Raw genomic sequence first — 12,913 nt, 5'->3', positions numbered from 1 at the left:
ATTGTGCTTTAAGTTTTCTTTAATAGAGATGGCCCTGTTTGCTTATATCATGGGGCTTTTAAAATGCCAAACACTAAGAAACTAATGCACCGGGTTTGATCTTCCAGAATTCATTCACAGTGGGGGGAAGGCTGTTGTGAGTATCACTTCAATATAACCACTATGTTCGAGAGAGTGAAGAAGAAGAACAGGGAACCACAGGTCACTTAACCCAATATCAACAGCATGGAACCTTATTTTAATACATTTAACCATCTATAGCCAATTTTGATCTATTTTTCCAAATTGCCTTAGGATCCATTAGTTGTAACCTTTTGAATCAATTTCCCATGAGGAATCATGTAAAGATCTAACTGAAGTCCATTTAAATTACATCAATCACACTACCCTAATCAATACATTTTGTTAGCTCTGAAATTTTTAATCTAATTCATTACGACAGATTTCTCTCAATTATTTTAAATAAGCAAGTGATTGCAGAAGCAGGAACCTGGAGCAAAATAATGAAATGCGGAACAAACAGTGAGTTGAGCAGCAAGAAGATAGCCAATGGGTCAAAACATTCTTCACAATTTTTGACTAAACCTTTCCTTCCAAATGTAAATTAGTTCTATCCCTGCTGCCTTCCTTGGATAAAGTTGCCACTTAGTCTGTCTTTAGTCTTCTGGCACTTCACCTGTGGCCAGTGAATATTTAAAAATGTCTGAAGATGGTGAAAGCAAGTTCAGTATTAATTTTCAAATGAAAATTGGATATATGTGAGGAAAAAAATTGCAAGGCTATAGGAAAGGAGCTGAATTACACTACCTGGGTAACTTGTCAAAGACTCCGTGCATGTATATTGTATTATTCAGTGATCATTAATGGAATAACCACTTTGTAAAGTGTAAATTTCACCAGCTTTCTTTCTCTAGTGTTCTACACATTCAACCTCTGCATGCTTGCTTGGCAGGATGGAGTATATATCCATGGTCTTTACCTGGATGGTGCGGGTTGGGATAGGAGAAACACAAGGCTGACTGAACCTACTGCAAAGGTTCTGTTTACAATGCTACCCGTCATCTATATATTTGCCATCAATTCTACAGCACCTAAAGATCCCAAACTGTACATCTGCCCAGTCTACAAGAAGCCCCAACGTACTGACCTGATGTTTGTCACTGCCCTCTGCCTGAAAACAGTTCAGCCACCTGACCACTGGATCCTGAGAGGAGCAGCCCTGCTCTGTGACATCAAGTAGAACAGTATGTTTAAAGCCAGTGTGGGATTCCAAAATAATTTATGGTGTTTGAACTTGAAATGTAAGTTATTAGCAGTTACATTTATGACACTATATGATTATAGTAAAGTTAATAACAATTATAATTATATTGTGCCTTATAAATGTAAATATAAATGCATTGTTCTTTTAACATTTAATAAACTACATTTTTGAGCTATACAGTGTTTTAACCCTCAGTCCAGTTATTTTGTGATTCACTGACTTATAAGCAAACAAGAAAAAAAATGGGACAAACACAGAATCAAATCAGGAAAACAAAGTCTAGTCAGCGTAGCACTATAGGTGAGGTTGTTTGCCAGGTCCTCATTTGAGATATTCATCATTACCACAAGGACTTGGCAGAGGTTTTAGTCAAACAATGTCCGGGGCTCCAGGTACACTTATTTTATCACAAAATCACAAGTCAGATAGAAGCTATTTCCAGAAAAATACCCAGTTGCAGAAATCTTTTAATTTCGCTACATTCCATATTTTTTTCTTCCTGTGTGTATTTCTAGTTTCTAAACAATCCTTGCTTGAAACAGACCTTGCTATTTAAGCAATCATGTTTGTCAGTGTAAATATTACAAACCCCATTTCCAGAAAAGTTGGGATATTTTCCAAAATGCAATAAAAACAAAAATCTGTGATATGTTAATTCACATGAACCTTTATTTAACTGACAAAAGTACAAAGAAAAGATTTTCAATAGTTTTACTGACCAACTTAATTGTATTTTGTAAATATACACAAATTTAGAATTTGATGGCTGCAACACACTCAACAAAAGTTGGGACAGAGGCATGTTAGAGATGTATATGATGAGCGGCATTGATTGTGTGGGTAGTCAGAGGCTTTTTCCCAGGGCTGAAATGGCTAGCATGAGAGGGCACAGTTTTAAGGTGCTTGGAAGTAGCGATAGAGATGTCAGGAGTAAGATTTTTTTTATACAGAGAGTGGTGAGCACGTGAAATGGGCTGCTGGTGACAGGGGTGGAGGCGGATACAATAGGGTATTTTAGGAGACTCTTGGATAGGTACATGGAGCTTAGAAAAATAGAGGGTTATGGGTAACCCTAGGCAATTTCTGTGGGCCTGTATTGTGCTGTAGGTTTTCTGTTTCTACGTTCTTTGCCTGACTCTTTCATGAATATTGTTATTTGCATTTTTCACAATATGGGAGGCTATTCAGCTTGAGTTCTCATAGCAACCCTTCAGTGCAATTCCTGCAATTATTTCCTTGCAACATGTTCTCTTAAAGATGTCCATCAACTCTTCAATTCTCCTGCAACCCATGTTAATGTAATATATAGTACCCCATTAATCTGCTAATCAGTGCGTATTTGGGTTATGAGAGAAACTCCACACGGTTATAAAGCAAATGTGCAAAACACCCTATGAACAGCAGAGATCAGGATAAAATCTGGGTCATGGATTTTTGATATAGCAAACTAGCCATTGCTGCATGTAGCCATGGGTTGTTTCATTTGTTGAGGGGTTGTAATTTATATTGATCATTGTGCAATCATCAGTAAACAATCCCTCTTAGCTTCAAATAGAAGGAATGTCATTAATAAAGCAGCTGAAGATGATTGTTTCTTGGACCCTGTCCTGAGGAACTCCAGCAATGGGGCTGGAGTAATTCACCATGCAATAATAAACATCTCTCTTCAAACAAGATATTTTACTGCAACAAAAGCAAAATATTTCAGACGCTGTGAATCAACTGTTGGAAGTACCCAGGTTGGCCAAGGCTGAAGGAGGAGGAATAATCCGAATTTAAAGTCAATTACCTTTTAAATTCTTATTTTTGGAATCCTTAAATTATAATCCTGTCATGGCTATTACCAGAACTCAGCTGTTTTGTTCTGCCTATAATTAATTTGGCTCCAAATGCTTTATAAGCTCTTTAATTTTAACTTGGCTACTTTTCCCTGCTGTACCTTACACACCAATACGCTACAAGTGTCCTTTTCTGATACAATCTCGTTTCAAACTTGCATGTATCAAATTTTGTAAAACATTGAATTAATATCTGAACAGTTCAAAATGACAATTTTTTTGTGAACTCACAACAGAGTGTCTATAAAAGTAAACACTGTAGGTTTGATAATGTCTAATGTTTGCTGATAGCAGGTGAATTTTTTCTTAGTCTCAGTCACCATTAACATAAAGATATCTGTTAACAACAATGTCTGTTGGTCACAGAGAGCTAGGTTGATAGATTATTTTTTGCATTCAGATTTATTGCTTATATAATGCTCTTTTGTAACTAAAGGAATGTTAAGTCTAAAACACTGGTGGACTGACAGACAAGTGACCATTACAGTGTTTATTTGATTTCTAAAGGTATACTGAACGTTGTTCATGAATGAGTTGCGTGAATGAAAGAAATCAGGCTGAAGCATTAGCATGAAGACAAAAGATCAAAGAGTTTGTCTGTCTCTATGTGTCTCTTTCTATACTTATGATCGTATTTCTTGGGGTATCTTCCCCGGGTTCTTTGGACTTTGCTGAGACCAACAATTTTCGAGTGACAAGGACCCAAGGTGGTTTCATGAGTGAACCAGAATTCAGAATTCCCCCAACAACAGTAACCATTAAGTGGTGACTGAGAATCATGAGCCCTGAAATCTTTGTGACTGACTGCATAATATTTTGTGTGTTCTTGAGCTTTTTTATGATAATAAATTACCGGTAGGCTTCAATTATTTGTTGTGTTTGTACGCTTATTGCCATATAGCCTGGACACAAACAGTTTGGGTCTAACAACCCAGCCCATTACACATGTCCGGTAGCACTGTGTGCAAGTTACTGAAATAATAAACAGAGACCTAGATTATTGACCCAGGGACATGAGCTTTAATTCAAGTAATTAAATAAATGTGGAAGCTAATATTAATGGTGACCAAGAAACCTCTGGTTCCCCTACAGCTTGCTGCTTTACTTAAGGGGAATTCTCCATCCTTACCTGGTCCAGCTTATATATGACTCCAAATACATCAATACAGCTAACTCTTAGTTGCCTACTGATGTGGCAAATCTTTTGGTTTAGGACATTGACGATAAATGTTGACCTTGCAACATTCGCATCCTTTAAGATATACTTTATCAAAGCTTTTTATTTAAATGTTTAATTGACTTAATTTACAAATTTTTTTTAGATTTTAAGCTGATCATCTAGCTTAAATTACTAACATACAAAAAAGTGCTGAAAGATCTCAGCAGGTCAGGCAGCATCCATGGAAATGAACAAGTAATTGACATTTTGGGCTGAGACCCTTCTGAGGAAAGGGGAAGACACCAAAATAAAAAAGTGGAGGGGTGGGGGAGGTGGATAGCTACAAAGTGATGGGTGAAGCCAGGTGGGTGGGAAGGAATCCGATAGGAGAGGAGTGTGGACCACAAGAGAAAAGAAAGGAGGAGAGACACCAAGTGGAGGTGATAAGCAGGCAAAAAGAGGTTAGAGGCCAGAGTGGGAAATAGAGGAGGGGAAGGGGAGGAATTTTTTTTAAACCAAAAGGACAAATCAATATTCATGTCATCAGGTTAGAGGTTACCCAGACGGAATACAAGGTGTTACTCCTGCTCCACCCTGAGGGCACAAGAATTGGCCGTGGACCCACAAGTCAGAACTGGAATGGGAATCCGAATTAAAATGTTTGGCTACCAGGATGTACAACTATAGATTCCCAATTTAAACAATTCCTGCAGCTTGGAATTCAAAATCATGGATTGCTGACTAGTCACCAACCTGCTCTCATTTGATCTCAATGGACCTTGGAGTCTTTAGAGACAGACATACAACTGGAAAATCTTCCACTTTTAAACTGAATTAATAATTCTAGTTCTCTCTGTTGGTAACTGCTTTAGTCCTCCCGGTGCTCCAGTTTCTCCCACAGTACAAAGATGTACTGGTTAGTAGGTTAATTGGCCATTGTAAATTGTCCCATGATTAGGCGAGGGTTAAATTGGGTTGCTGGCGGTGCAGCTCAAAAGGCCGGGAGAGCCTGCACCATCTCAATAAATAAATATAAATTCCGACTGAAGCACAGGTTAAATAAGTTTATTTTCTATGTTTTGAAATTTCAAAAATAAATGCACTGATTTTGAGCACCATATATGAAAACTGGATGAAAATGCTATACAATGTCTCACAATGATCTTTCATTAATTTTGCATACTTAAGTCTTTTCCTATATAGTTATTAAATGCAGTGTAAAGAGGAACCTTTTTGGGCAGCATCTCACTTCCAAACATGTTGATTCTTCTTAGGGCTGGTTCTGAGACAGCAGCATGCCTTCAGTGCTTTAATCAGGATCCATTCCTTATTGTGACGGATTAGAGTTTCAAAGCTGAACCTAATCTTGCCCTCTGGAACCTTTCCAAAAGTGAACCAAGTTATTACCACCTTTCAGCACAGCTGGCACTAGCCCACTGCTGCTCAGGAAGCAAGAAATTAAATCAGACATGAGCAATTACAATTATCCTCCACATTAAAAAAAAAATCAGTATTCCTGCCCAAGGTTGCAATCAAACACAACACACCTCTAAACATGTACTGAAAAAAAAATAAACATATTATTTAGAAAGGATTCAAGTTTTTACAGCAACAACACACCATTGCCACTAGCAGAAGAAGCTGCCCAAACTCAAGCCCTGTTTAAAACCACACAATTACTGTAAATAGATGCAGCTAGGATTATTATTGATACTGAAATCCCTTGATGGTTATGGGTGCTTGAAACCAGATATAATCATCATGGTTATAGCTTGGTCTCTGCTTCTCAGCCAAAGTTAAACTCATAGTGTCACAGGCCAGACGGATAATCAGCTTCCTGGTTCGATCTGGAGCCCTGTAGTTCAGTTTGGGTCGAAACCACTGTATCCCACAATTCCTGTGACCTTGGACAAGAAGCACAGTGTTCATAAGAGGAACAGATTTCAACTCATTGAAGAGATCCTTGACAAAGAGTGCATGAAAAAGTTGACGGATACATGAGATTGTTTTTAGGCTCTCCTCGGTGCTTCCAAAAGCAACTTGCTCCATGTTGATTTCATACATTTCTTTTGGGTTGACAACACTGCCACCCATTAGTATGTGCACACAAGGAATAAATGTCAATGTAAACATGGCCTCTAAATTCTGAAAAACCTCATCCAGTTCCAGCAGCATCTTCTGAGATTTCTTGCAGTTACTTTGTTCATTTTTTATCGATCGTGATAACACAGAACAGTCATCCTAAAAAGGGAAGATCAAAATGAATGGGTAATCCTTTACACTCAGTTAATGCACAAATACCACTAATAACTAGCACATTTGTGTTGGGAAAATAGAGTTATTAAGCACAAAAGCACACCCCAACTTGTCCTTGCTCAGGCCATATTGTTCTAAAAATCCTCTATCCACATTCTTCAAACTTTGTAATTGTACCCTCCCCTACAGCCTCTTTTGACAGTTGCATATATCCCCCATCCTCTGAATGGAAAAAGGTATTCCTGAGGTCCCTTTTAAATCTTTTTTCTCTGAACTTAAACCAATGCCTTTTAGTTTTAAACTCTCCTATCCTTAGAAAATAAAGACTCTGATCACCCATGTTATTTATTATATTCTCATTTTACACTCACTGACCACATTATTAGATAAATCTGCTTGTTAATGCAAATATTTAATCACCAATGCTGCAGCAACTTAATGCATAAAAGCAAGCAGATATAGTCAAGAGATTCAGTTGTTGTTCAGACCAAACATCAGAATGGGGAAGAAATTTGATCTAAGTGACATTGACTATGGAATGAATGATTGTTGGGACGGATTGAGTGTCACAGAAACTGCTGATCTCCTGGGATTTTCATCCACAACACTCTCTAGAGTTCAGGGAATGGTGCAAAAAATCAAAACACATCCAGTGAGCAGCAGTTCTCTGGGTGAAAATGCCTTGTTGATGAGAGAGGTCAGAGGAGAATGGCCTCAAGCTAACAGGAAGGCAACAGCAATTCAAATAACCACGCGTTACTTCAGTAGTGTTCTGAAGAACATGTTCTGAATGCACATGTGTTCTGAATGCACATGTTGAACCTTGAAGTGGGTGGACCACAGCAGCAAATGACAACGAAAATACATTCAGTGCCACTTTATTAGGTATAGGAAGTACTTCCATCAGATCACCCCTCTGCCTCCTACACTCCAAAGAAAAAAGGCCCCAGCTATCCAATCTCTCCAGATCTCAAGCCATCTTCCAACAAAATGGAGGAACGGAAAGCTTCAAATGTCACTTCACTCTTCAAGAAGGGAGAGAGGCAGAAGAAAGGAAATTTATAGGCCAATCTGACCTCAGTAGTTGGGAAGCCGTTAAGGATGTGCTTTCCGGGTACTGGGGACATGTTAAAATAGGCCAAAGTCAGCATGGTTTCCTCAAGGGAAAATCTTGCCTGTCAGATCTGAAAAAATAACAAGCAGGATAGACAAAGGAGAATCGGTGGATGCTGTGTACTTGGATTTTCAGAATGACTTTGACAAGGTGTCACACGACACTGCTTAACAAGTCAAGAGCCTATGGTATTACAAGAAATATACTAGCATGGATAAAGCAATGACTAATTGGCAGGAGGCAAAGAGTGGGAATAAAGGGAACCTTTTCTGATTGGCCGCCAGTGATTAGTGGTGTTCCACAAGGATATGTGTTGGGACCACTTCTTTTTATGTTATATGTCAATGACTTGAATGACAGAATTTGTGGTTCTGTGGCCAAGTTTGTGGACGATACGAAGACAGGTGAAGGGGGAGGTAGTTTTGAGGAAGTAGAGAGGCTACAGAAGGACTTAGATTATGAGAATGGGCAGATGGAATACAATGTTGGGAAGTGTATGGTCATGCACTTTAGTAAAGTACAAGGGTAGACTATTATCTAAATGGAAAGAAAATTCATCTGAGGTGTAAAGGAACACTTGAATCCTCATGCAGGATTTCCTGAAGGTTAATTTGCAGGTTGAGTCGGTGGCGAGGAAAGCAAATGTGATGTCATCATTCATTTTGAGAGGACTGGAATGTAAAGTCAGGATGTAATTTTGACACTGGTGAGGCATCAGCTGGGGTATTGTGGGCAGTTTTGGGCCCCTTATCTAAGGTAATAGTAGTAGTAGTAGGTAGCCATCAGTCCCAGGGGATCATAGGTTTGCACCTTTGGTGGACTGTGTCCTCTCCAGGGTGTAGGCCTGGGCGGGAAGATTTGAAGAACTGGCTGTTGCCCGTTCAGCAGGTTCACCGATACTGCTTGGTACCAGTGTCAAAAGGATGTGATGTCAATGGAAAGGGTTCAAAGGAAATTCAATAGGTAAATTTCACAAAAATAATTCCAGGATAGAAAGGCTTGAGGAGCATTAATAACTCACTGGAATTCAGAAGAATGAGAGGTGATGTCATTGAAACCTATTGAATGTTGAAAGGCCTCGATATAGTAAATGTAGAAAGGATGTCTCCTATGGTGTGGGAGTCTAGGACCAGAGGACACAACCTCAGAATAGAGGGTTATCCTTCTAGAATAAAAGTGCGGAGGAATTGTTTTAGCCAGAGAGTGATCAGTCTGTGGAATTCTTTGTCACGGGCTGCTGTGGAGGCCAAGTCATTGGGTATATTTAAGGCACAGATTGATAGATTCTTGATTAGTCAGGGCATGAAAGGATACAGGGAGAAGGCAAGAGATTGGGGCTAAGAGGGAAAATGGATTAACCATGATGAAATGGTAGGGCTGACTCGATGGGCCAAATGACCTAATTCAGCTCCTATGTCTTACGGTTTTAAGTTCCTTGTGAAATATGGAATCTGGGGCAAGTTTCTTGACTGAGAGGGTGGTGTGAGTGTGGAATGAACAGTCAGCATAAGTAGGTTCATTGTAACATCTAAGAGAAGTTTCAAAAGGTACATCGATAGGAGGGGTTTGGAAGGATATTGTCTAGGTACAGGTAGGTGGGACTAAGCAAGAAGGTGGGGTGGATAGATAGCAATAGTAGAGGGAGGTAACTCATTTGTGGAGAGAGAAAAGAAATGGGGTGATGGGGTAATGTAGGAGAAACTGGGTAGAACAGGAAGAGAGAGGAAAGGGACAGAAGGTGGGCAGGTTGCCCAAAATTCAATACTCATGCCATCAGGTTCAAAACTGCCCAGGTAAAATATGAGGTGCTTTTCCTCTAGTCTGTGTAGACCCTGGCAGCAGAGAAAGCCAATGACAGACGGGCTAACGTGAGAATAGGAGAAACCGTGACTGACAAGGGAAGTCAAAACTATTGTAAAAGCAAAAGAAAAGGCATACAACAAAGCAAAAATTAGTGGGAAGATAGAGAATTGGGAAGTTTTGAAAAACTTAGAGGGCAACTAAAAAATCATTAGAAAGGAAAAGATAAAATAATATCTAGCAAATAATATCAGAGTGGATAGTAAAAGTTTTCTCAACTATGTTAAAAATAAAAGAGAAATTAGAGTGGATGTAGGACCACCAGAAAATGAGGCAGGAGAAATAATAACAGGGGATAAGGAGATGGCTGCTGAACTAAATGGGTATTTCATGTCAGTTTTCACTGTGGGAGATACTAGCAGTATGCCTGATGTTATAGTGTGTGAAGGAAGACAACTGGGTGCATTTATTGTTACAAGAGAGAAGGTGCTGAAAAAGCTGAAAGACCTAAAGGTACACAAGTCACTCGGACCAGATGAACTGCACCCTAGGGTTCTGAAAGAGATAGCATTAGAGATTGTAGTACCAATAGAAATGATCTTTCAAAATTCAATTAACTCTGGAAAATTGCAAACATTACTCCACTCTAAAAAAGGAAATTACAGACCAGTTAGCCTGACCTCAGTGGTTGGTAAGATGTTGCAGTCAATTGTTAAGGATAAGGTGATGGAGTAGTTGGTGATACTGAACAAGATAGTGCGAAGTCAGCATGGTTTCCTTCAGGGAAAATCCTGCCTGATGAACCTTCTGGAATTCTTTGAGGAAATTACAAGTAGGATAGATAAAGGTGATGCAGTAGATGTTGTATATTTGGACTTTCAGAACGCCTTTGACAAGGTGCCACGCATAAGGCTGCTTACCAAGTTAAGAGCCCATGGTATTACAGGAAAGTTACTAACATGGTTAGAGCATTGGCTGATTGGTAGGAGGCAGCGAGTGGGAATAAAAGCATTCTTTTCTGATTGACTGCCAGTGACAAGTGATGTTCCGCAGGGGTCGGTGTTGGGACCACTTCTTTTTATGCTGTATATAAATGACTTAGATGATGGAATGGATGGCTTTGTTGCCAAGTTTGCAGATGATATGAAGATATGAGGAAACAGGGAGCATGCAGAAGGACTTGGACAGATTAGGAGAATAGGCAAGAAAGTAGCAAATGAAATACAATGCTGGAAAATGCATGGTCGTGCACTTTAGTGGTAGAAATAAATGCGTGGACTATTTTCTAAATGGGGAGAAAATCCAGGAATCTGAGATGAAAAGGGACTTGGGAGTCCTTGTGCAGAATACTCTGAAGGTTAACTTGCAGGGTGAGTCAGTAGTAATGAAGGCAAATGCCATGTTAGCATTCATTTCAAGAGGTCTAGAATACAAGAGCTAGGATATGATGCTGAGGCTTTATAATGCACTGGTGAGGCCTCACCTTGAGTATTGTGAACAGTTTTGGGCCCCTCATCTTAGAAAAGATGTTCTGGCATTGGAGAGGGTCCAGAGGAGGTTCACAAGGAGGATTCCAGGAATGAAAGGGTTATCATACGAGGAACGTTTGATAGTTCTGGGTCTGTACTCGCTGCAATTTAGAAGGATGGGTGGGGGGGAATCTCATTGCTACCTTTTGAACGTTGGAAGGCCTGGACAGAGTAGATGTGGAAAAGATGTTTCCCATGGTGGGAGAGTCTAGGACAAGAGGGCACAGCCTCAGAATAGAAGGGCGCCCTTTCAAAACAGAGATGCAGAGAAATTTCTTTAACCAAAGGGTGTTGGATTTGTGGAATTTGTTGCCACATGCACCCATGGAGCCCAGGTTGTTTGATATATTTAAGGCAGAGATTGATAGGTTCTTGACTGGACATGGCATCAAAGGTTACAGGGAGAAGGCTGGGAACTGGGGTTGAGAAGATAGAAAAAAAGAATCAGCCATGATTGAATGGTGGAGTAGACTCGATGGGCCAGTGGCCTAATTCTGCTCTTATGTCTTATGGAATTAAGAGGGGAATTGAAATGGCTAGCAAACTGGAGCACTAGGTGGACAGAGCACAGGTGCACTCATCCTCACTGATGTAGAGACCACATTGAGAACACTGAATGCAATAAACAAGGCTCAAGGAGATGCATGTGAATTTGTCTCACTTGGAAGAGCTGTTTATAAATTATGCAAGGTGTAGGTAGGGTGTCAAAGTATTTTCCCCAGGATGGAAATGTCAAATACTAGAGGGCATAAATTTAAGGAAAGAGGAGAAAAGTTTAAAGGAGATTTGCAAGTTTTCTTTCTATACAAAGTGATAGGCGTTTGAAACATGCTACAAGCAAGATTGGGAGAAGGAGGCACCACAGCAACGTTTAAAAGGGATTAAGAGAAGAATGTTTAGGTAGGGAATGGAAGGTTATAGACCACGTGTAGGTAGATGGGATTAGTTTAAACTGGCATTTCGATCATCACAGACACTATGGGCCTGTGGCTATGTTCATCTTTGTGATGTGAGAACAAACAACAACAACAGCAACAGAGAAACCCATGCCGTCACAGGATGAATGTGCAGATTCCACAGAGCACTGGATAAAATCCAAGTTTCCGCTTCTGGAACACAGTGGCTCTACAAGATGCGTCACCAAAGCTTTAGAAAACAAACTCACAGCATACAGTTAAATCTCAAAATGCGACTATCACATTTTCTGCACATAAGGATTGGCATACTTACGGGGGGGCATTCTCTCTTGGTGAAAAAAGCCATCTGATCGTAGGGGAGTGGTAGTTGCTGCCGCTGGTACAAGACGTGTTTCAACAGCTCACATACTAGGCGACAGCAGCTTTTCCGAGTCACCTGGCCAGGAAACAACACCGGCAGCTCTGCTTCCGCCCGAGCCTCAATACGGTAGCACCTCCCAGGGACCATCACACTGCGACACTCTAGCTTCGCTTCACTCATCGACACCGCCCTTACTTCATGTCTCTCCGCGGGTTCCGAGCCTCCTCCCCCTATCGACTCGCCGACCTCTGACTCCAAGTCATCTTTCTCCAGCCCGCCGATTCCCATCTCCAGACGCTCTCCCTCCCGTCCAGTCCCAGGCTCCGACCCTTCTCCCTCTCCCGGTCGGTCGACTCCGGGCTCTGGGCCTTCTCCCTCTCCCTCTCCCGGTCGGTCGACTCCGGGCTCTGGGCCTTCTCCCTCTCCCTCTCCCGGTCGGTCGACTCCGGGCTCTGGGCCTTCTTTCTCCTCTTGCTGTTCGGTCCCGGGCTCCCGAAGAGTTCCTGCTTCCCTTCCGCGAGCCGTCGCCTCACAAACTCCAATTTCCGACTCGTTCGCCATTTCAAATTTCCCTCTACGTTACGTGCATGCGCAGTCCCGCACCCACCGGTTTCAATCGCGTCCGCACTCCGAGCATGCGCAGTCCCGCACCCACCGGTTTCAATCGCGTCCGCA

The 12,913-nt window shown here is 40.9% G+C and overlaps 2 protein-coding genes across 2 annotated transcripts in view; one reads left to right on the top strand and one right to left on the bottom strand.

Annotated features, from left to right (window-relative positions):
• LOC140732658 (dynein axonemal heavy chain 8-like) overlaps positions 1 to 1,260 on the top strand; it is a 952,247-nt gene extending 950,987 nt beyond the window's left edge. Inside the window, exon 92 of the mRNA XM_073055351.1 lies at positions 953 to 1,260. Within this exon, the coding sequence (XP_072911452.1) occupies positions 953 to 1,240 (288 nt within the window). The 3' untranslated portion in view covers positions 1,241 to 1,260. The remainder of the gene's footprint in view (positions 1 to 952) is intronic.
• A 4,050-nt stretch (positions 1,261 to 5,310) lies between these two features.
• Positions 5,311 to 12,827, bottom strand: mad2l1bp (MAD2L1 binding protein). Its single transcript, XM_073056201.1, has 2 exons — positions 12,191 to 12,827; positions 5,311 to 6,502 (listed from the first exon to the last, which is right to left on the bottom strand). The coding sequence occupies exons 1-2, from the start codon at positions 12,797 to 12,799 to the stop codon at positions 5,966 to 5,968; spliced, it is 1,146 nt and encodes a 381-aa protein (XP_072912302.1). The 5' UTR covers positions 12,800 to 12,827; the 3' UTR covers positions 5,311 to 5,965.
• Between the last annotated feature and the right edge of the window lie 86 nt (positions 12,828 to 12,913).

This window comes from Hemitrygon akajei, chromosome 9, assembly GCF_048418815.1.
Source record: "Hemitrygon akajei chromosome 9, sHemAka1.3, whole genome shotgun sequence".
Lineage (NCBI taxonomy): Eukaryota > Metazoa > Chordata > Chondrichthyes > Myliobatiformes > Dasyatidae > Hemitrygon > Hemitrygon akajei.
The sequence above is the reverse complement of the archived record's forward strand: the minus strand, read 5'-3'. Positions and strand labels throughout refer to the sequence as shown.